At 38.9% G+C, this 23533-nt stretch overlaps 3 protein-coding genes across 3 annotated transcripts; all 3 read right to left on the bottom strand.

Moving 5' to 3' along the window:
* Positions 1–1417: 1417 nt before the first annotated feature.
* Positions 1418–2828, bottom strand: bdkrb1 (bradykinin receptor B1). The gene has a single exon (XM_046413445.1). The coding sequence runs from the start codon at positions 2791–2793 to the stop codon at positions 1681–1683; it is 1113 nt and encodes a 370-aa protein (XP_046269401.1). The 5' UTR covers positions 2794–2828; the 3' UTR covers positions 1418–1680.
* Positions 2829–4768: 1940 nt separating this feature from the next.
* LOC124072364 (B2 bradykinin receptor-like) lies at positions 4769–6007 on the bottom strand. The gene has a single exon (XM_046413766.1). The coding sequence runs from the start codon at positions 5795–5797 to the stop codon at positions 4769–4771; it is 1029 nt and encodes a 342-aa protein (XP_046269722.1). The 5' UTR covers positions 5798–6007.
* A 1526-nt stretch (positions 6008–7533) lies between these two features.
* Positions 7534–11559, bottom strand: LOC124072502 (B2 bradykinin receptor-like). Its single transcript, XM_046413974.1, has 2 exons — positions 11459–11559; positions 7534–9354 (listed from the first exon to the last, which is right to left on the bottom strand). Exons 1-2 carry the CDS (start codon positions 11476–11478, stop codon positions 8313–8315), a joined length of 1062 nt encoding a protein of 353 aa, XP_046269930.1. The 5' UTR covers positions 11479–11559; the 3' UTR covers positions 7534–8312.
* Between the last annotated feature and the right edge of the window lie 11974 nt (positions 11560–23533).

Genomic DNA, 23533 nt, shown 5'->3' with positions numbered 1-23533 from the left:
TGTTGTAAGAGACTTTTCCAATTAAAAAACAAAACTCAATAATATAGTATTTCGCATTAGCGTACTAATAATGGCATCTTAGTATGACATTAATTTATCTCAAAATCTAAGAGCTTACAACAGTTGTTTTTATGTAGCCTCTCATAAATTGATGTGTTGACAAGTGGAAAGTTAGTGCTGTATAGTGGTGGTCTGAGCTATGAAAACTCATTAGGAGCCACTTTGTGGTGATGATGAATTTCACCGCCAAATTACTACAGCCATGTTAGCCAGCCATTGTTGCCTGTTTGCTACTCTCTGCCCCTCTTAATTAGGCTGCTGTTGCTACGTGTGCCAAACTTCATATTCTGAGACAACATGTACGCAGTGTAATGACATCGGTGGCAGTTTTGCCACCTACAATTTACAGTAAATATTGAAAACATAACTGGACAAGCATCAGAAATGTAAGAATTATGATTTATTTCTTATTTATTTCTGAAAAGAAAGGCTTTGAGAAGGAGAACTAACAAACTGGCTCTGCAAATGTATCTCAGGTTAATTTTCCCCAAAGCTAAAAATAAAGAGCAGCACAAACATTCTCTTGTAAACTGCCAGTCATAATGGCAGACAGACTCTCTTTTATCAGATATGCCAGTTTAAGTAATACAAGCTTACTAAATGTAGGACTAAATGTAAATGTAAGACTTAAATCTTGACCTGACTTCGAAACATGCCTTGTTACAGTTGTTTAACTATGTTGATAGACTTTGTTTGAGGGAGGAGCCAAAGATTTATTTCTTAACAGGCCTTTGTGTCCAAATTATATGCTTATATATACTGGTAGTCAGAGGTTGCTCTGTGTGGTTGTTGGATCTTTAACTATAACCAGCAGTGATTACGCTGCATACTGACACATAATGAAGTGCTGTTTTATATCTTTGCAGTGAGGTCAGAAATTAAACCACTGGAGTTCAGCAAGATTTTCTTATGGTCAGAGAGAGTGACGTTCATAGTTTATTAAAGGGCTCAAAAACTGCATTAGTCAAAAGTACAAAATATGCTAGTGAGTTGATAAATTTATCCAGTTTACACATGCTTAGATTCTAAGTCTTCAGGATTAATGTTTTTATTATGCATTTTATACTATGTCAGCTGTTTAATGAGGTGGTTAGAAAAATTATTGTGATACAAAAAAATAGCTTAAGTAATGAGTGTTGGTACTAAAGAGAGACTGGCATAACTGTATCACTTTTAAATAGATAGTTTTGTTTACATGGCACCATATACTGCACAGTATAAATAAAGCTACACAAAGTAAACTGCTCTGTGGAGTAAAGAGAATGAAGACATTTAAACATCAACAATAGATACAATTTCAGTGTTTTTTTTTTGTTTGTTTGTTTGTTTTTTGTATGTTTAACAGGAAAACATCACAAGTCAGGAATACACCATGCAACAGGACAGTCCAAAGAGATTTACATGCTGTGTGTCCACACGTGTCTTTATGGAGACTGTAAACAAAATCTGCTTCCATTTCTTCCCCAGTTCTTATGTCCAATTATTTGATTGTGTTCATTTTTTCCACCAAACACAATTGGACATCCTCTGAAAGGGCTGTTTGACTAGATAACATTATTATCCTGTTACATCTCACAGAATAACCATCATTTTCTCCATCTGACAGGATGTCATGAAGAGTCACATTTGATTTTTTGTACTGAAAATCACCACAGTCTTAATTTGCTCTGCTCTGTTGATGTAAGTTGATACAACAGAGCGTTGATATGTTGTCATCTCTGACCCTCTCCGATGATGTCTAGTCCTCCCGTAGATGGCGCTAACTTTCCTTCTGAAGTACTGCCCTGAGAAGACATATAGCAGTGGGTTCAGAGCACTGTTGAGAAAAGCCAGATACACTGAAACCTGGCCTCCTATATTGAGAGTGTTGTACCACAGTGTCTCGTCTATTGCTTGGACATCGCAGAGTGTGTCAAGGAAGGTGAATACCTGGAAGGGACCCCAGCACAGTAAGAATAATAGTGTAACAGCATACACCAGTGCTGTAGCCTTTGTATCATTAATGTCATGAACACTTAGACTCTCCCTCCTCTTCGCTAAAGCCTTGATTATGTTCCCACTGCTGAAAACAATGACCAGAAAAGGGAGTACAAAGCCAACTATGTTCATCAGAATCTGATGGGCCAACTTCCAAGAGCTGTCATGACTATAATCCAGAATACAGGACATTGTCTTAAACTCCTCAATGAACTTCACCTTTCTGTGAACCATGGTAGGTGTGCTCAGTAAGATCGCTAATATCCACAGCACGAAGCAGATCACCTTGGCATAAAGTGTCCGTCTCAGCCACCTGGCCTTCATGGTCTTCACAAGTGCCAGGTAGCGGTCAACACTGATCATAACCAGGGTGTAGCTGCTGGTGTAGAAATTGATGATGATGATGGAGTTGACCATTTTACATAAGGTATCTCCATATGGCCAGTTAAAGTTGTTGAGGATGTTCATTGCCCAGAAGGGGAGGCCACACAGGAGAATAAAGTCAGCCAGTGCCAGGTTGCTCAGGTAGATCTCTGCTACAGTTAGTCGATCCTTGTGGGTGAGGTACACCCCTAAGACAAAGCTGTTGAAGAGGAGGCCGAACAGAGATAAGGTGAAGATGTATGGGGGTATGACTGTGTGGACAATCTCCCATTCTGCAGAGAGTGGAGTCTCTGATGGGTCAGATGACAGGGACAAATTGTTGTTTTGAGTTGTTATCATTTTTGCCACAGACACAAGCTCCACTGGTTCCATGGTCTAGGAAACAAAATAATTATACATAACTCATCAGTGAAACGCTGTCATTTGATTTAAAAAGCTTGATGCTACAGGATTTTGCAATTACTGCACTAAAACTGAACATCTAAAGTTCATAATTTCCACTTTATATACACTAAAATAAATAAATGAAACATGGTGTGAAACGATATATAAAGGATAAAAATATTGTTAACACGGTCCTCTACTTAAAGCTGTATTACATCTAGCTTTAGATTAGAAAAAGACAAATTAATGAATTAAGTTTCCTTTAGTTTAAAAAGATTTAAATGAAATAATAGAATACAATAATTATTGACCATTCTTTCAGCAAGTTCTTCCGAATATACACTGTTTTCATCTAGTACCTCAATTTAAAGGGAGGACAACTAACTACAAAATGAGAAATATAACAAGATATAATGCAAGGACTAGCACCTGGACAGCATTTTTTAATTACAAATCAACAACAAAAACGACAAACAAAAAACAGGACAGGATTAAAGAGTTCTTACCGTATGATTAAGGAAAATGTCCCCCCACAAAGCGCTAGTGAAGAAAGACATCTGGAATGGGGCTCTTCTGCGTACACTGGGTCCCTGGTAAGAATGCACAGCTAGTCTGAGGAGAGATCTGCTACGACCGTTTTTGTATACACAGTTGCATTCTTCCACACCCTTGGCCAAAGTCTTCAATATATCAACTTGTTTATCAAAGAGTCAAAATTCGCTTTGTGCACATTTTAGAGACAAGCTGCAAATGTGGCGGAGAGAAGATAAAACTGCAGACAGCAAGTGTGACTTTGACAACACCACTAAAGATTAAAAAGAGAGCGAGAAAGAGAGGATTACCTATTACTAATGATACATTTTAAAGGAAGAATGATAATGAGACTGATAATTACCTGAAAAATCAAATGATTTACTGAGAAAGTATCATAATCATAATAATAATAATCATAACATTCCTCAAGGCCAAAAGGAGTATTAATTCGCCTCATTATGTGCAGTCCATATAAATAACGATCCATCTTGCTGAACCGAGTAACATGATTATTTCCTGTTTCTGTAGTACTTCTGCCTATGCTTTCATGCTGAGTTATCTGCTAATTAATCAATAGGTGAACTATTTGATGAATCTGATTTATATCTATAGTTATTAATGTGTAGTCCTATCTTAACTTTTTCTAAACCTCATCCTAACTCTATCTAATAAAATGGCATGAATAATTTAGTATTGTTTTCTATTTTTGCTACTATGCTGCTAAAATGAGTGTAGTTGGAGCTATCACGTTCCTTTTATGGTCAAAATTATAACGGCACATTTGAGTAATGCGGTATGTTAAGACTTTCTAATAGAGAAACAGGATCATTGTTCCTGAGCAACCTGGCAGCAGCAACAGGATCATCATCCAGCATAAATAACTTGAACAAAGACATAAACAAAGACACTCCACGTCTTTAATATGTAGATGATACTTTATTGGAGACAAGGATTTCACTCTGTGCACGCAGAATTACGGAGTCAGACTAATACACAATGACTGATAGAACACTTTAAATAGTTTTCGTGTGAGTAGGAGCCACCAGTAGTTTCAACAACTGAAATCTGATAGTGGCTATAAAGATACAAATGACAGACTCAGACAGCCCCTGTAAGAAGCAACACCAAATCAAGCTTCATTAAGACAGACAATTTTGCCACAGATCTGAAAAGAAAACAGTGCTTACAATAATAAAATATGGTATCAAGCCCAAAATTGACAAGCACAACACGGTACAATGGCAAACATAATACTAATGAACGTGTAGAAATGTAGAATTCGTGTTATAGTAAAATGGATCAGAAATATGAGTCAAAAAATCCAAATCAAGAAAGTTTGAAATTCTTTTGCATCACTTGCAAATGCATTTTTCACCTTCTTGATTTATCAGCATCTTTGTCAAATCTTTCTCTATATATGCAGGTGTTTTTAGATTTTAGTACTGTCAGTTTGTTTAGTTGAACTGAGATTGGCATTGGAATGACCGGACTTAACCCATTGCCGTTTCCTTCTGCACAGCATAAGTCTAAACACTTCTCTTGCCCTCTGCTTAAAGTGCTTCCCTACGATCACATACAGGAATGGATTCAGTGAGCTGTTACTATAGCCAAGGTATGTTGCTAACTGGTTGCCAATGTCCAAAACATATGCCCATGTACATCCAGAGGTGACCTCATAATGGTCCAAGGTGTCCAAGAAGATCAGAATCTGGTATGGCAGCCAGCAGAGAATGAAAACAGCAAGAACAACAAGAACGAGGTACGCAGCCTTTCCTTCCACACCGCCTCTGTTGCCTTTTCTCATCTTCTGGCTGCTCCGAAGGACTTTAGTGATGTGGTAACTACAGAAGGATACAATGGGAACAGGGATAAAGAAGCCAACAATGCTGACAGTCATGTTGTAGCGCAATCTCCAACCTTCATGGGGATATGCTAGGTAGCATGCATCAACGCCCAGGTGAGGGAAGAACTGGACAGAGCGAAACAGGATAGCAGGGAAGCTGAGCAAGGCCCCGACAATCCAGATACAGAAGCAAATCCCACGTGCCCAGAAGGCTCTTCTGTGTTTCCCTTGGCTTAGGGGTCTGGTGAGGGCCACGTATCTGTCCACACTCACGAGTGTAAGGAAGAGCACACTGCAGTAATAATTCATCCCAATGACGATGCTGATAAGCTGACACATGGACTCCCCAAACCTCCAGTGGAACTTGTTGATAATGGTAGCGACCCAGAATGGCAGGCAGGAAACCATGAGGAGATCAGCTGCTGCCAGGTTGCTCAGGTAGATGTCAGCCACAGAGCTGCGTCGCTTCTGGAGACAGAACACACAAAGCACAAAGGAGTTGCCGATCACTCCAAGAAGACAGATGATGGACATGTAGGCAGGCTGCATGGTGTAAACCCAGTCCCATGCATCTGTGTGGTTGCAGACAAGCTCAGGTCTTGCAGCGCTCTCCATAAGTAACCCACCTGCTGACCACTGTGAAGGCTGTTGCACAGTAACAGGGATTTTAAAGCTAGAAAAAAAAGGGCGTCTTCAAATCTAACACATATACCAGTAAAACCTTTTAACTGTGTCAACACAAGTTTAATGTATGAGTTGAAACTGTCATGTCTTGATCTGAGTTCCACAGTGTGAAAAGAGAATAGATTTAATGTAGTGTGGATAATGGTGGTTTATCAGTCAGAGCACACACATGCCACCATCAAAGACGAGGCTCTTAGCAACAGATATGTTGCTCTTTTTTAACTTACTTCAGCTATTAAACAAATACTCACATTTGTCAGGAGAGAATAAAGGATTTTTAGTAAAAGCTTCGAAGCTTCAGGCATTTGGCAAGGCGTCTCTCATGATGAACTACTTACAGTAGTACGGCATCGTCCAACCTTCAAACTTCCTTCAAAATATGCACCTCCAACACTCACCTTTTTTTAACAAGTGTTGGTTATCTACAGTTTGTGTTTTTAATTGTCTGTCATTTTAGGACATTCAGCATTTGATTGTACATTTAACCACAAAATACTCAGATGACAGCACAGCAATATGGCATGCGCACAGTGAGCAATTATCTTTTCAACACTTTCACTTTATGTAGTGTTTATGCCGTGAAACATGCTGTAACAACTTTAATTGCTACTTCCATTCAGTTGATGTGTGTGTGATTGAGGTCTCTGGGTAAAGTACTCGCCTACTTCTCCTGACTCTTTTTAAATGTGTTAATCTGATAAATGTGCTGCTATAGTTTCAAAGTTCAGAGGCTTAGAAACATCTGTTTGCCACAGCTGCATTTTCCTGAGCAGATGCGCTGGAATTATGCATTATGCATTAAGACTGAAAGTCGTTCATGTTGACAGGGAATTGTCAAATTCTGACGTGAAATGAATTGCAGGATAACTCTCACCAAGAAAGCAAATGAATGGATTGCATTAAAATTAACTGTTAGTTTAAGTGGTAATTGGTTAAGTGATGTATAATGATACAAAAGAAATAAAACTTCAAATTCCTTCTTTTGAAAGCATACTTTGATCAACAGCGTACTTACTCCTTCAAAAAAAAAGAATCTTATGTTTGATTCAACTTTAAAATGTAGAACATCTTTGCATGAAGAAGAATATATAGAGATTTGAATGATCTGGTGTACTGCTGGTTCACATGTATGTGTTCATGAATGGGCCACTTGCTTGGCCTCTGGTACTGCTACTTGCAGCCTTCTTGAGAAGGCTCATCCCAACAACTTCACACCTCTGCAATACACCCGCCGTGTGTGAAGTCGATCGGATGAAAGGTTGTTGAGGAACTCAAACGACAGAGTTAGACATTATAGCAACAATCCTTAAAAAATATATGGAATGAGATCAAACTGAGTATTTTGGGCATATATTTCATGCTTTGAAGTAACTTTGTCTGCCTGCAAGTTTTTTTTGTTCCACAGCAGCAATTTCCAGCCCTGGCAATGGTGGTAAAACCTGACTCCAAACAGAGGTTTCCTGTTTGGCTTGACATGCCTTAATTTTGCAGACAGCTAGGGGTGTACCCTTGCTTCCAGTCCACAATGAGTCAACACTGGGCCATTAAATTGTGGTTTGGGGAAAAATGTATAATGAGACAACTTATATACATGCAGCCAACAAAAAGGAGCATGTTTGTGTGTCACCACTGGAAACTCTTTGACAAAAGTCTGTTTTTGACTCTGCAGACAATGAGTAAGAAACACCAGAAAACACTTAGCAAGCAGTTCTTGGGACTCTCATACTTTCCATTTCTGGTGCTTGTGTTCTTACTTTCTCTGTGCTCTACTTAACGTTTAAATACATTATAAAGTTCAACAAGACATCAGTAAAACCATATACATTTTTTATTTGATGAATATGTACAGAGAAAAAGAAATATAGGTACTATTTACAATCTGACTAATCAGCAATATAAGACAAAATACAAAAGCTGTATTTACATATATCAGTTTAGACCACAACACCTGGACATTCAAGATATTGTTGCTTTGTAATGAGAGACAAGCTGCAGTTCATTGTAAGTGATGAGATATGAAAAATAACAGTATGTGGTTAGGTTTTGCAGCTCATGATAAGTGACATAGGCTGTAATAATTTAACATGTTTGAGACACAATAGAACTTTCATCAGCAATCTGCAAAAGGAAACATTCATTCACAAACTCTATGGTCTTATTCAAATCATTAAATTTGCCAAAAAATATTAAAGCTGAAGTTAAACTTTTTTAAAGATGTCCCATCGAAAATTAATTTGAGGAAATGGGATCTTTTCCCATTACTGCTCAGTATATCTACTACAAACCCAATCATGAATTTATCTTATAATTTGAATCATTTAAATAATCACAAGACAATTAAGTGACTATTCATCACAGCCATCTTCTACAAACAATATTTTTTGAGGGGAACAGTCCTTTTGAATTAGTTTATACTTATATATAGTTTATATATTAGTTCATTAGTTTATACTGAAGTCTTCAGTGTAGAGGACAGGTTTGAACGTGTGGACTCACACGATGTTTTTTTCTTACTGCTCCACTGATTGAAGACTTCCCAAACTTTTTTCCGGAAGTTCTTTCCTACAATTACGTAGAGGATGGGGTTGAGAACACTGTTAAAGAAGGCCAAGTAGGTGAAGATCTGATTGCAGATTTCTAGAACGTTTATGAGGTGACAGCCTCCCAGAACATCAGCTCGTAACAGCACATCCAATGTGGTGACCACGTGGAACGGCACCCAGCAGATAAGGAATGCTAGGAGGACCACCAGCACCAGTGTGGTGGCCCTGTTCTCTGTTTTTTCAGCATTGAACTTCTCTATTTTCTGGACTTTCAAAGCCTGAATAATCTTCACTGTACAAAATGTAATAAATAAAATAGGTACGATAAAGCTAAAAACAGTCAACATCCCATCACAGAGAAGTTCTACGGTGTGATTTGGGTAATCCAGAAAACATGCATGTACACCATACTCTGGGAAATGTTCAACTTTCCTGAAGATGAGTGTAGGGACACTCATGAGCATACCAAAGCCCCACACCAGCAGACAGCCCAGTTTTGCATATTTTGGTCTACGCATTCTGCCATAGGACATCGTATGCACCAGGGCCACATAGCGATCTATGCTAACCAGTACGAGGAAGTAGATGCTGCAGTAGGCGTTCATCTTAATGCCCAGGTTGACAGCTTTGCACAGGAACTGACCAAATGGCCAGTTGAAACCATTGGATATGTTGACAGCCCAGAAAGGCAAACAGGACACCAGAACGAGGTCAGCAGCAGCCAGGTTGCCTAAGTAGATCTCAGCCACAGTGCAGGCCTTCTTGTGGAGGCAGAAAACCATGAGGACAAACACATTAAACACAATTCCCAGCACAGTGATGAGCAGGATATACACTGGCTGTCTGCTGTTGAGCCACTCCCACGCATCTGTTTCAGGACATTCAGTCCCATTGGTACTGTTTTGGTCTTCATACAGAGGTGTGGTGCTGATGATGGCTGGGATGCTGTGAAAAACATTGAACAATGACATTAAAACATCACTTTCACATTTTGTGAAATATATATATATACATATATATATATATGTGTGTGTGTGTGTATTTTTAGAGTTAGATGAGAAGTTTGACATCACTCTCATGTGTCTGTGGATATTCTCATTTATCCAGGTCATAGCTATCTCAAAGAGATTGAATCGAACGCAACCGGGCTTGGTTATATGTCTTTGAAGACATTTCGCCTCTCATTCAAGAGGCTTCATCAATTCATGTTCATCAAGACTAGATCAGAGTAGTCTAGTCTGGTTTTGATGAGCATGAACTGATAAAACCTCTTGGGTGAGAGGCCAAAGACAATATAACCAAGCCCAGTTGCATTTGATTCAATCTCTCTGAGATAAACCACTCTCATGATTATATTGCTGGTGCCAGCAGCTGATTTACCTCGATTACCTAAAGTCTCAAGTGTGCAAATGACCCTCTTATGTAACTTTTGGCAGAAAGTGAATTATTTTTTTCACAAAGCGTCAAACTGTTCCTTTAAAGGACCAGTGTGTAGGATTCAGAGGGATATATCTCTTTTGGGCTTTTGTGGAAGAGGACCCACTTCCACTAAAAAAATATACATAAAAGGCCCATTCTAAGTGAAAACAAATGAGAACACAAGAATATTATGTTACTTGAAAACTGTTAATATATTAACTCTTTGAGCCGCCGTGACAAGTGAATTTCCCCACTGTGGGATCAATAAAGCTCATCTTATCTTATCGTATATTTTTGCCATAGATCCCTCTAAATCCTAAACACTGGATATTTAAACAGAAAATAACATTACCATAACAAAGACAACATAATAATGAAAGCATTTCATTATTTAAACCGTTCTTATTTGGCACTTTAGACATAATTCAGTTGACTGACATGTTTAAAAACAACTATGGTCAGGGTCAAGCCAATGCCCTCCTTTGTATTTTCTTTGTGATTGTGAGGCTCAGTGGTTCAACTGTGTTTTGTTGTTGGGACTGTTTGCCTGTGCCTTCGCCCACTGGGGAAATGTTCATTACAGGGTCGTCCGCTGACTCTGCCTTTACGTTTCCACAGGAAAGGAGTTGAACACAGTTTCTGCTTGTCCTGTTATTTACTCTCGAGCACTGAGCTTTCTTTCTTCTTTCTGATCGTAAGCTGAGCACCCTGAACGCCAGCTACTCACCCAATCATAAAACAGAGCGGCGTTTTTAAATGCCCCAATACATACTGTAAATCATGATGAATTTCAGTCTCTACACTTCCCACCTAATAGCCCTACCTTCATTTAGTACAGTGATTGCCATGTTGCAGCAACAGACTTGGTTCTGTTCACACTAATTCCCCTGGGGTTGTTGGATAACATCTCACTTGTCCTGTAATCAGTTTTGCACTGAATCATTAGTTCAAGGGGAACTAAATGATCCTCAGGACATATGAGGATGGTTCTGAATATATTAAGAAAACAATAACAATAAAGAGAGCTGCAATTCTACATTAAAAAGTATCATAGAGTTTGCTTTTGTTGCTGTAAGTGGAGTATGGCAGTGGGCAAAATGACTGCATAAGCAGCTGTTGCAAAGTGCAACAAGTGTTTTACAATAACTAAATTAAACATTTATAAATTATACATTTATATGACATAGAGTCTTCAGTATATTATATATTTGTGGCCAAAACTGAGCTGTGATATAAACACCTGCAGTCATTGTATTTTGAATTCAATTTTCCTATCATTTTTCTGCTCAGTTTTGTGGACCAGCATAGCATAAATGAAATATTTAACCAAAATTTATACAAACAAAAAGAGAAGGAGCTACTGATGACTGATGTAACTCTAAACATGTTTGGAGAAACAGATCAGTGGAAAGAAAACATGCGTCTACGGGCAGGGAAAATTTCATTTTTTCATTTTGGCTGCAGTTCACTGAACCATTTACTGTTAAGTATCAAAATAAGGCTTTTGAGATAAAATGATTATAAAGCACAACACTACTTTAAGTTATTCTCAAGGAATAAGAAAAGATAATGTAATAGTGATCATGTTAAATACTTCATAATGTATAAACCAAATGAAAGGCACACTTACCTTGTTGGCTGAAGAGTCATTTCTACAGTATGTATGTCCAGATGTGAAATCTCCAGATGCCTGGTTCCACCACTGCAGTGCCCTCCCTTACTCTACCTCACTCTGTCTCTGACTCAGCCTCTTAAAGGAAACTGCAATTAAACTGATGTCAGCCAAAACGTCATTCTTAAGTCTTCATGCTTACTTTTTCTCCCTCCTCTTTGGCCCCTGTTCACCCTCTGGTAAGATCATAAACTGCATCTCATGCATTTGTGATCTGACTTCCTTAATGTTCAAGTTTCTTGATATTTTATGACTGGATAAAGAATACTACAATCATAAATGTATTCAGATATGCATAACAATTCCAGCATTTGTGGTAAGTGTGTGATTTGCTTCCATATCATCAAAACTGTGATCTAAATATGTTTTTAATTTTTCTCATTTTGTGGTCAGTGTGAAGCCATTTCACCTGGAATTTAAAGTTAAAAATGCATAAACTTTTCATTTATTTATCAAAGACAGATAAAATCCTCTTGTCGGGGACTGAGGCAACTTTTTGTCAGCTAGTAACTTTGGTGTAGTATTTTTCTTTGTAAAAACAAGGAACATTTCTGTATTACACTGTATGAAGAGTGAACAAACACTTTCCCGAAAGGCAAAAAGTCTTAAGATAAAAGCATATCTTATACTATGAAACTGAAAATACAAAATTAACTGAATGATAAAAATGAAAACATGTGCATTTAGGAGTGTTTCAGTTAGTTTTATCTTGGCTAAATATTCAAAGCATTCATGCTGTGCACAGCAGTGGAATAACACTGACACACCCTTCTTGTCTCATCCAAAACTCTCTCCATTCCTTCTGTAGCTGACTGGAAACTGGCAATTTGTTCTTGAACAACTGACTTAAAGGATTCAGTCGGATCTGTGCATGCCGAAACATGAGGAACTTGCACGCCATTCAATTCGATGTCAGCACATGTTTCTGACATACTTGTTACCTTTGGTTCCACTTTACATGCATCAGTCCGCATGCTGTGTACTGTCTGTGTGTGTGTGTGTGTGTGTGTGTAGTTGCGTGCGCCAAACTGTTACCCACATGCCTTACAAATACACAAACTATTACAGTTCCAGTGTGAATGTACTGAGTAATTAAGAACTGCAATAGAAACAATAAAGAAAATAGCCCCATATTTGTTGAAAATAATAATGATAATAGTAATAATTCATGAGAACCACTTCCTGGATCTTATTTAATAGTGTCAGACACAATTTATTTATTTTTTATTGTTTTTACGTCATTGCCTGGTAAGAGCAGGAATCATCTTTGGTAGGATCAAACTAAAGACAAACATTTATGCAAACCGAACCTTTGACATTCTGCTGCTTTAATGTACAGTCTATGATCAAGCTCCTCTCCAAACTGAAACATTAGACAACTGTAAGCCATTTAAACACATGGCCAATCTTCCACAACTCTGACTTGTAGATGTTGTGTATTTTGTTTGCAGAGGTTTGACTCGTTCAAAACCACAAATGGACTCTCTATCACCTAGCATCTTCTGGCTGCGGTTAGCAGCGAAGTGTGTGTGATACGACACACTTGTCACTGATGTGGTCAGTTGTTGCTCTCCTCCTGTCTTGTATTGGGTGACTCAGACCCGCCCTCGTGTGATGTCAATGCTGACCCTCCAGTCTCTTCCCAATCTACCAAACTAAGATTTATAGCAGAGAAATTACATTATCAGATTTTCTATACTGTACTCGAATAGACATGTGTGTCCACGTCTGGTGGCTCAGTCATCAGGCATGTGACTGTCCGCTCTTATCTGAGACACCATTAAGATGAACGATATAGCAGTTTGAGTGACATCAAGCTCTCACAGTGCAGATGCACAGGGAGAATGTACTTTAAACCATTTTCAAGTTGCCATCGCTTATAATAAACAAAGGACTTTAAAGCAGTCAACAATGTGTGGAAACAGATCTGGTGAGTAATGTTTGCATGATTGTGGTGCAGTAAATGCATGACCGTGACTGTCAGCTTCCTAGAAATAATGTTGCAATGAGGAATTTCTGTTTTTGACACTTCCTTTTTTGTCCCTGAATACACAGAAATGTTGAAGAACACCCTCATGATGTTCTCTGATGTATACCTTGGAATTCTACCTGTTATATGAGAGATGACCTCAGCGTAACCTCCGGCAGGTGGCAACATTGCGACCAGGCTGAAGCAGTTAGAACTGACTTAATCTAATAACAGCAATGTAATGAGACTTCCTGCCCCTGCAACAGAGATGTTTCCTCCTTTTCTCATCCACCGTTCATTTCCCCGTTTCTTGAAATGATAACTATCAAAATCACGTCTTATTTGATGGATGTTTGTATTCACTTGTATGATGATCGGTCCATTAACAAATGAGCGTATTGTACAGTAGCTCCCACTTATAGTACTTTCCTAAGAGACTTTCTTGAAACTAAGCGCATAAAACAGGAGACAGTGGACAGCCAAACAATAAAACAAAAGAAGTTATGCAACACCTTTATTACAAACACTGGAAATCCTCTAACTGCCAGGTTGACATGAAAATATTTGAATGCTGATATTCAAGCTATTTTAGTTTTGGATCAGCATTTTTTTTTTCTTTTAGAGTAGTTCCTCTTGTTGCTCTGGCAAATTCAACCCCTGAAGAGACTTGTTTTAAACTGCAGTGCACTTGCTCTCCCTGGTTTCTTCATGCCTTTTGAAAGAATGTTTAATCTTCTGCCAGCACCCTCCCTGCGTTGCATGCCTCTCAGGTCATCTGCTTCTCCAATGAGCTCTGGTGTTCTCATCAATATCTGTCTGAACTATTTTCTGTGTCTGCATTTTTGTTTGGGTGTGTGTGGTTGCCCGTATACTTTGACAAGACTTGTCTTAACTTGGTGAAAATGACATGAGTTGCATTAAGTAAACAATGAAGCTATTTTCAGTTTCCAGGGGTATCTGTGTATGACTGATCTGCACCCCTCACTTCCTATGTGAAGAACAATTGATCCACAAGCTATTTTCCCCATCTTTATACACCCTAAATCAATGAAATACCTCACATCCACAAAATGAACATGGAAGGCTGTCTTTGTGGCATTTTGTATAATAAAATATTGACTCCCCCACCCAAACAACCACCCTAATGAGAAATGGGGAGTTGAAAATTGTCTTCAGTGATGTCTCAGTGCAATGAAAGCTACATTTGTTAACTGAGATATAAAGACAAAAAAGGGGGAAAATATTCCCAAAATCAACTGCACCAAATTATTATTTGGAAGTACACGTACTACACTTCTGATAAGAGCTGTAGCCACAAATGAATTGCACAAACTGCCTGGTTAAAGATATGTAATCTCTATTGCTTTCAAAAGCCAAAACAGTTTTATTTATGGTGTTATTTTTAGAGGATAATCTGCATCACGGCTCTCCATCTTTGGGCCCTCTCAACACTTTTACAAACAATCCAGACAATAACTGAGCATAAAAAAAATACAAGTGTTGACACTAAGGTCTGTGGTTTATCCTAGCAAGCAAACATATTGTTTGGGGAGCAAGCTGCTGTTAGGCTTATAAAATATAACTTTCCAATGATATGAGCACCACAAACACAACCCCACACATTGGGTTGGCGACAAAAGTCTGTGGTGGTGAGGTGGTGGTTATCTCAAAACCCTTAGCAAATAAAATCTGCATGGCTGGATGGGTTAAGTGAGAAAGTATGTTGCTTTTTTTTTTACAATATTACCCTTCAAAGCACTATGCCTATGTTCAAACAACTTTCATCAGATTTAACTGCCTTGTCCCTTTAGCTAAATGTGTGCGATTTAAACTACCCCTCTGTTCCAATCATTCAAAACGTTTGTATGAACCATTTACTAATTTATCATAACTGAAAGGCCTTTGTGTAATAATAAGTACAGACTACAGCTCTGCCTGTTGGTTTTGTCTCAGTGGTGTGTAATGGGGTATAAATGTCTGGACAAGGAGGCGGCGTGGCTCATGCTCCTCTTCCAAAATACTCAGTTCATTTCCTGTCTCCCTTTGCATGTCTCTTAAGGTTTTTTCCAGGCGGTGAACTCCGTTATTTGGTACTGATCCCGCCCCCGTTCCCTGTTTCATAACTCCTCACAGATTTGAGCCTACGCAGCTCCACTTGTATAATGTATATATTGTTTTCACAGCTGTCTGGCAGAGTCAGGGCCTTTGAAAGAAAAGTGAGTGAGAGCTCACCAGAGAAGGAATAGAACCAGGTCCAGGCTTTGAAACAGGCAGCGGCCTCAGGGCCCCATCTCTTTCTGAAACCGCTAATCCAACTTGCACTGCGTCATACCATTAATGCAACTTTGAGAAGCAGCTGTAGAAAACAAAGCCATTTTCTCCTAAGTCAAATCAACCAACACTTTCAATACTGCTCAGATGTTCCTGGCAGAAAATACACTGACTGCTTAATATGGCTGTATTTCCTGTTAGAGAGAAAATGACTGTAGAGTTAGTGGTCTCTGCACAACAGGGTGACAGGTTTTAGAAACTCATCTGTATCTTCCCTCATATTTTTATATTTATAGTTTCAGATACCTGGTGTATCATTTTCATCTTCCTACATGCTTCTGAAATTGAGCAAACATGAGTTTCACAAATTTCACATTCCTGTTTTGTATAAACAAAGTATTCATCAGCAGACATCATGGAATACGTACACTGAGTCATCAACCAGTGGGTGCTCACAATCCAAACATTTGTTATCTGAAACTTAGTTTTCTAGGGTTTTTTTCCATTCTATGATTAGACGTAGACAAGCTAAAACAACATTTTAACGACCAAAGGCAATCTGCCAGTAATGGTGAACTAAACGTGTGCGATAAACAGGCTGAAAGCTTACATTTCTGGCTGTGTTGTTAATAGTTTAGAGAAGAGCTGAGTGAGAGGTAAACTGTGTGGGAGAAAACCACTTGACTGTATGAATATTTGATCATTTGGCTTCTAACTTCATCTAACTTCTGAGAATCCATCTGCTCAACATTTGCAAATCCTATTGAGAAATAAGGGAATTTTCCCAGGTGTGCATGAGACACATGACTATTTGAGTTTTTCTGCGCTGTAAAATTATTTTGCCTCACATTTCCTTAAATAGAATTTGAAATTATGTCTACAGAACAAATAATATAATACAATAGAAACAAATTTCTTATGAATTTCCACCACACAAGGAATTTCTGATTAAAGAAAGCTAAATGCCATATTTAGGCAAACAGATAACTGACATGTCTATATAGACAGCTAAGAGCTGTGTCTTTTTTTTTTACTCAGACAGACTACAGGGCCAATGTTAGCCTCAGGGACTAAAACGATGACTGAAACTATCACTGCGCTGTCAAAGCCATTCAGCAGAACAACCAGAGAGGATTGCTACTACACATCACCATCTTGTCTTCGTCTATATCCCTGAAACATATTGTCTTTCTAAAAGTAATCATTTTAGAAAAATTGCTGCAATGAAAAAATGATGCAGAGGTATATTTTGTTAAAGCTTTCACTTTTTCAGCCGTTATATACAAAGATTATTTAACATGACACGCCTTGGCAAAATTTCCTTAAAGCTTGTTGTGGAATATCGACTGCACAAGCAGTCTATATATAACAAGAATAACAATATAACAATACAACAGCCCTCACACCGTGCGCATGATCCATTTCCCTCAGCCCGTTTGTCCTCGTGAGAGCTACACAGCACTGATTGTCAAAACAGACACAGAACAGTTTCTCTCCACACGTGAGTCTGACCTACACACTGCAGAGCAACATATCTGCAATAAACAATACATCTTTTTTGGACATCTGACATCAGGGCATACTTGTAGTGTACTGAGATCATGTAGTAGAAAGTACTCTGTTACAAGTAAAAATGCTGCAATTGCAACCGAAAGCATATAGAAGTAATGTCAGTATATTGTATTTAGAGTGAGTAGTAACTAAAAGTACTGAGAACTTAAGTCAAACCCAGCAAGTCCTTGTGTGTATGTTCTTCTCCACTGAAGTGTGTTCTGATCCTACAGTGTACAGTAATGCTTGTTTAACTATAACTCTGAAAGGGTTTGCTATGGAGCCCTCTACTGGATGAAATATAAAGTGCGCCTTAGAAATTTAATAAGCAGAATACTGGAGAAAAGACAGCCAGGACTCATCTTTTGAAGACACACATGCACATATGAACAAGTATGAAAATAATTAAGTAATACTTGTCATACATTGCGTCCATGTGACTGTCATCAGACATGAAATCTGTCTGAAGCTAGTGATATAATTGGCTTGACGAGCATGTGAATTTGATGACTTCTTTCTATACTAACATTGTCATGTACTTGACTGTTTTAATTTTCTGCTAATCTACATATACAGTACATATTTTTAGTCACTTTTGACTAGTAATACTGTATATATTTTAACACTGGCATTTGCCATTCTTTATTATAAACTCTTTAATATAAGCAATGTTTTGAATACCTGACAATTTTTACTGTGACATTGCTGCTTTAAGTTAAGAATAGTCCTAAATACACAACTGAGTGGAAGCTCATTAGACCATGTAGACATTCTAGTCGAATGCAAATTAAAAGTAGGTCACGAACCTGACAGCTAGCATAATATGTCACCTAAGTCATGCAGGAATGACCTTACGGGTATCATTGATCAAAAATAACACAGTAGATGTAAGAATTGCCAAAAAGAGAAAAAACGTCTCGCTGTCGTATCGTCCTGAAGTCCAGATGACAAAGATTAGCACCGATCAGTCTCTGCCGTGCTCTGAGAGAACACCTGTCAGACATTCATCACCACACAGAGAAATGGACAGAGGTTTCCACTGTTAATCCTGATCCTTTCCTCCCCATTCTTTCGCATCTTTGCTCTTTTCAATCATCCTGTCATTTCTGGTCAGCCTGCACATCTGTCCATCTGTGCCTTTACTCATCTCTCGCTCCCCTGTCAATGCAACCTGTATTAGCCTCTGGAGCAGTTTCCACTTTAATTCTGGCCGGCAACTGTGTAAGTGAGACTCAGCTGTGTCTGCCAATGGGTGCAGACACAGGCAATCGAAGTGATACATGTCAGTCTCCATGGTGACAGCCTGCATGTTCTGCATGCTGATATCCAGTCATATCCAGTGTAGTGACAGAGCTGTGGTCTGCTGAAGGATGGGATTTTAATCTTCTAGTGCTTCCTGAGAAATTTGTAGAGAAGACATGATCCCTCTAGGAGGAATTCTACTGTTTCATCTACTGATCCGCTAACACGCCTAAGTACTGGCTCACAGCGGTGCTAATATGAAGACTCAGCCTGTCAGACCAATACTGCGTTGTAAAAGGTGTAAATACATACACATATGTGCTGCATCTATTTGTTTATTCTCTTTTTTAAAATCAATCAAATAACTAGGTCATATTAAAAAAAATTATAATAATAACCGTAGCAAACTTCATATGTATGAGATTTGGCTGAGGGCACAGGTGGAAGGGGCTGCATCCATCTTGTTTAAAGGGCAGCTTCCTCATAAATTCCTATCTCTTTCTAAGTATGTTTTCTTGTATGAGATGACAGGCAGAGACTGATACTTTGTCTCTTGCTTTGTAGAAGTGTGTGTGTGTGTGTGTGTGTGTGTGTGAGAGAGAGAGAGAGAGAAAGAGAGAGACCCAGCCATCCACTCAACAGCGATACTAAATCAAAAGAATAGGGCTCCTGCCTTTTGGATGACGGGTGATGCTGAGTCCCCATCATGGAGTAACAGTAATGAAGCATTTTCACCGAGGCTGCTGGCAGCATCAGGGGGTGGTGGAGCCCACGGGATTGCATTAAAGACTCTCTGTTCCCTGTCACAATTGCCACATCGTTTACCACCCCAATGTGATTGGAGGTACAAAGGAAAGCCTAATGGAGAGACGGATTACAAGTGACCTCTGCCTGCATCTTGTGTCCTAACAAATGACAGCTGGACTATAGCAATCAGTGGGAAAGCTTTCAACTACGACTCCAACCGTTTCGGAGGAAAATTAACAAGTTGGATCTTACTGAGGATACATGTCGTCAGTTACACTGACATCAGTTGCAGGGGTGTTCATACTATCCCATTACAAGTGATTCTGCTTGCAGGGCTTATTATATCTTTTTTAATCATTCTGATTAGTCAGAGCTGTAGGTGCTGTTCTGTGAGCTCCTCATCAGAGGATATTAGCTGGACAGAAAAGCGTCCATAATGAGCAGCATCATTAGAGGCCAGGCAGCTCTTCTTCCAGGCCTTCCTGGAATTTCCAGTTTCCTCTTCTTCTAATTCTTCTTCTTCTTCTTCCTCCCATCATGAAATCTGCCTTTTGCATGCATGAAAATAAAACTTTTCAACTGTCATCATAGGCTAATAGACCTGATGGAGGTGCTACAGTAACTGTCTTATGAAGTCTATTGCTATGAGTTTCTCACAAATGGTAAAACTAATTGGATTTTCTTCTCCCACAGAATTTCTATCTATATTTTGGGCAACTGACACTAAACTGGCTGTACTGCATTTTAAGACTGTCTTCCACAAATGATTTTGAATGATCAAAAATTCCACAGTTCCATAGTGAAGGGAAATCTTAATGCTTCAGCATACCAAGACATTTTGGACAATGCTATGCTTCCAACTTTGTGACAGTTTGGTGCCTTTTCTATTCCAGCATGACTGTGTGCACAAAGCAAAGTCCACAAAGACATGGTGGGATGAATTTTGTGGGTCTTGAACTTACAATCTCATTGGTGGCAAAGGTTGCACATTCAAGACCCATACAGAATGAACATCTTTTATCTACTTAGGGATTGTGCTGTGCGAATTAGATGCACGCTTTCAAGGTTTTCAGAACACTTATGGTCCTGACAGTCCAGCTGAAGGGCCCTTCTGTTTTCGTCTTCCTCCTTCTTCCACGTCTTCAAAATGCTTGGTCCTACCTCACTGCTGTGCTGCAGCTATAATTAGTGGGTGTTTTTACATGTGAAGGGTGGAAAAGAAGAAAACTCAAGAAGAGCTAAAAGTGACATCCAGAAATGGCTGCCACAGCTAACACTGCTGTCCAAAGTTTCAACTGTCAGTTACTCACACAGTCATTAGACCAGACAGTAAATCTCCATTCTGTTTGTGCAATCAAGCAGTTGCCATCAAAAACAATGTCAGAGTCGATTACAGATGATGCAAACACAACATAATTCTTGTTATGCTCTGATGCCTTGTCATACGAGTGCCTCCTTTAATCAGACAAATATGTAGTGGAGTGTAGGCAGGCTGTTCATCCGATGAGAAGAAAAATGCTTTCTCCTTCTTGGAAAGTGACCTCACGTAGGAATCATTGTGATCAATTATTAATTCCAATAGCAACCTAATCTTATGAGTCAGAAAATCGAATTAACAGTCATCTGCAGCAAACTAATGTGTCTCCATTATCCTCCTTCCACTGTGGTCTGCTGCCATGGGCTAATTCACCTGGGGACATCCAATAAACTTTTGTCTTCAGCTCCTTGCTTCACAACCAGGTAGAAGTCCTCATAGGCTGACTGATGATAGTATTACTATAAAATAGAGTCTGATTTCCAGATCTAGAAAATTAAATGCTATGTCTAATGACTTTGGTGGGTCAAGAAAGTTAGGCAACTGTAAACTCATCTTTGTGACCTGAACAGTTCAAGCTCACTTTCTGAGTTTGGTCCATTTGGTCAACTTCCAGGACAGCAGTTTGCTCTGTCAGGTGCCCACGCTGATGCTGTAGTAACCTCTTTGGTTGCACAGAGGAGGGAAATATTCTCAGCAACACTTGTATTGGAAGGATCAGTTTAATTGTGAGAGTCTCGCAATAAAGGTGGTCTTAATACGTTAAGTGTTGCTGAAGGTTTAACCTTTTAAAGCAATCCAAATTTGGTGGAAGTATTCATGTAACTGTCTACAGAGTCACACCTTCTTAAAATCAGTGACAATTGACTTAAATTTCCCTGATTTAACATTTGTAAACACTTCATGGATATTTGAAGATGGATTATAACCCACTATGATGTGAACGGAGACCTTCTAAAGATCTGAACCAATCAAAGAATTGCTAATAAATGTAGTTCACTGAATTTTAGAATAAAGATGGTTAGATACCAGTTCTCTCATTAAACAGTCCAGCCAAAAGTCGGTCTAGTCATACTGTAATCAGTGTGACATTCGTGTAAAATAATAGCTGTAAACTGGGTCACCAAGTGAAGTCCTGATGATACTGAAGGGATCCTGTATTACTCACTACCTCACACCCACACATCGTAAGCACACTCTAACTATTCATGCGACATTTTATATAGATGGAAATATGTAGCCTGTGTTAAGACTTGTGTTAAGTATAGACCCATACTGTATGCTCCCATGGGCCTCTAAAGTGACAGTCTGACAAGATGTGTGTAAGCAGCTTGGCATATTTTAGCACACCCAGCACCTCATCACCAAGATGTCAGTCTCTACTGGACAGTCGGGCTGAAGTGTTACAGACTCGAGGCCAACAGAGGAGCAGCAAGACAGCTTCTTCTTATAAGAACCTGCTTTTCTTTCCTTACCTTTCTTTGCCCAATACTTTCAGACAGCATCTCATCCAAGCTTTAAATTAACAACGTTATCTGTTTTTAACAGGCGAAGCCAGCCTCATCTTGCATAGACCGTATAAATGAAGTCTGAGTCACTGTAGGTTTCACCTGAAAGTCTAATAATTACCATATATTAGCATTAGATTAGCTCAGGCAAGGTCAATGGTTATCCATTTCATCTCGCTCATTCTGAGGGAATATTTGAAACTCCCATGCCTCTAGAAGTCAGCGGCTATAGTGAGGCCCCTGGGAGTTTTCTTTTTTCACACCAGAGTCCCTTGATCGGATGAATGGAAAAGAAACAACATGCAGCAGAGGCAATGTGAAGGTTGCTCGAAGATCATGTGCAGCCGACTTCACTCGAACTCCATCCTCTCTGCTGAATGGACCAGAAAAGCCCATGGCGAATTTGTAGGGAGCTGATCCACATTATTATCAAACCAGGCTGCCTTCTCAGTGTTGAAAGTCTGTAAGGTGGCATAAAGGTGCAACAGTGCAGTTTGAGTATGAATGTGATCTTTAAAGGCTTTGACATCACTTCTCTCCAGGATGAAGGGGATTTGCAAACACAAACTTCTGGGAGTCAGCTTTTCTGGATATGATTGTTACGGCTGTAATGCTGTGGATCTCAGTAAAAGTGTGAAGCCAAATGCCATTTTGATTATGGTAAGACAGTCAGATCACTTAACTACTCATCCATTAACAGTAAGTTTGTACGTTTCAAACTTATGGGACAAATGTATCATCTATAGTTGACCTATAAAAAGTAAAAATGAATTTATTAAGTCTTTTTAACATAATTTTTGGTGATGCTAGTGGCATGTCAGTAATGTCAGCCTCTTAGTTGCTGGGCAGACCACTTTTGCAGGACTAAAGTGTTATGAGGAGATGCCATATAACGTTTAAGGTTCCCAGAGGATAAACCATAATGATCCCCTGACTCTTTCCTTTTCCCTCAACTAAGTTTTGATGATTTTTTTTAGTGAAATGTCTTGACAACTGCTGAATGGACTGCAATAAAAAACTGTAACAAATATCCACGGTGCCCTGTGGATTAAGTTCCCCCCTGACTCTTTCTCCAGTACCACCAGTGGATAAAAAAATTCTCTTATTCCATGAAATATCTCAGTGCCTACTGTGTTCCTCGAAAATTTGGTACAGACATTTGCGTTCCCCTCAAGATGCGTCGTATTAATTTTTGTGTGTTTAGTGCTGCTTACCAATTGTAGCAAAGTAGAAAATGTTGGTAAGTAAGCTCGCACTGCTATGCTAACATGCTAAAGTAAGATGGTAAATGTGAACATTATACCTTGCAGATTAGCACTGTCACTTTGAGAATTTTAGCCACAGCCTTGCTTGAAATAATAATTTTAGCCACAAGGAATTTAAACCATAGGACAAATCTAAATATTCTGCCTTTTCTCAAGTAAGCATAC

This window comes from Scatophagus argus, chromosome 15, assembly GCF_020382885.2.
Source record: "Scatophagus argus isolate fScaArg1 chromosome 15, fScaArg1.pri, whole genome shotgun sequence".
In the NCBI taxonomy this organism is placed as follows: domain Eukaryota; kingdom Metazoa; phylum Chordata; class Actinopteri; family Scatophagidae; genus Scatophagus; species Scatophagus argus.
The sequence above is the reverse complement of the archived record's forward strand: the minus strand, read 5'-3'. Positions and strand labels throughout refer to the sequence as shown.

Bases quoted from the DNA above. Each gene is read 5' to 3' on its own strand.
- bdkrb1 (XM_046413445.1), bottom strand. From the start codon at position 2,793: ATGGAACCAGTGGAGCTTGTGTCTGTGGCAAAAATGATAACAACTCAA.
- LOC124072364 (XM_046413766.1), bottom strand. From the start codon at position 5,797: ATGGAGAGCGCTGCAAGACCTGAGCTTGTCTGCAACCACACAGATGCA.
- LOC124072502 (XM_046413974.1), bottom strand. From the start codon at position 11,478: ATGACTCTTCAGCCAACAAG. The intron at 9,355-11,458 runs GTAAGTGTGCCT...TGTTTTTCACAG, and splicing joins ATGACTCTTCAGCCAACAAG to CATCCCAGCCATCATCAGCA.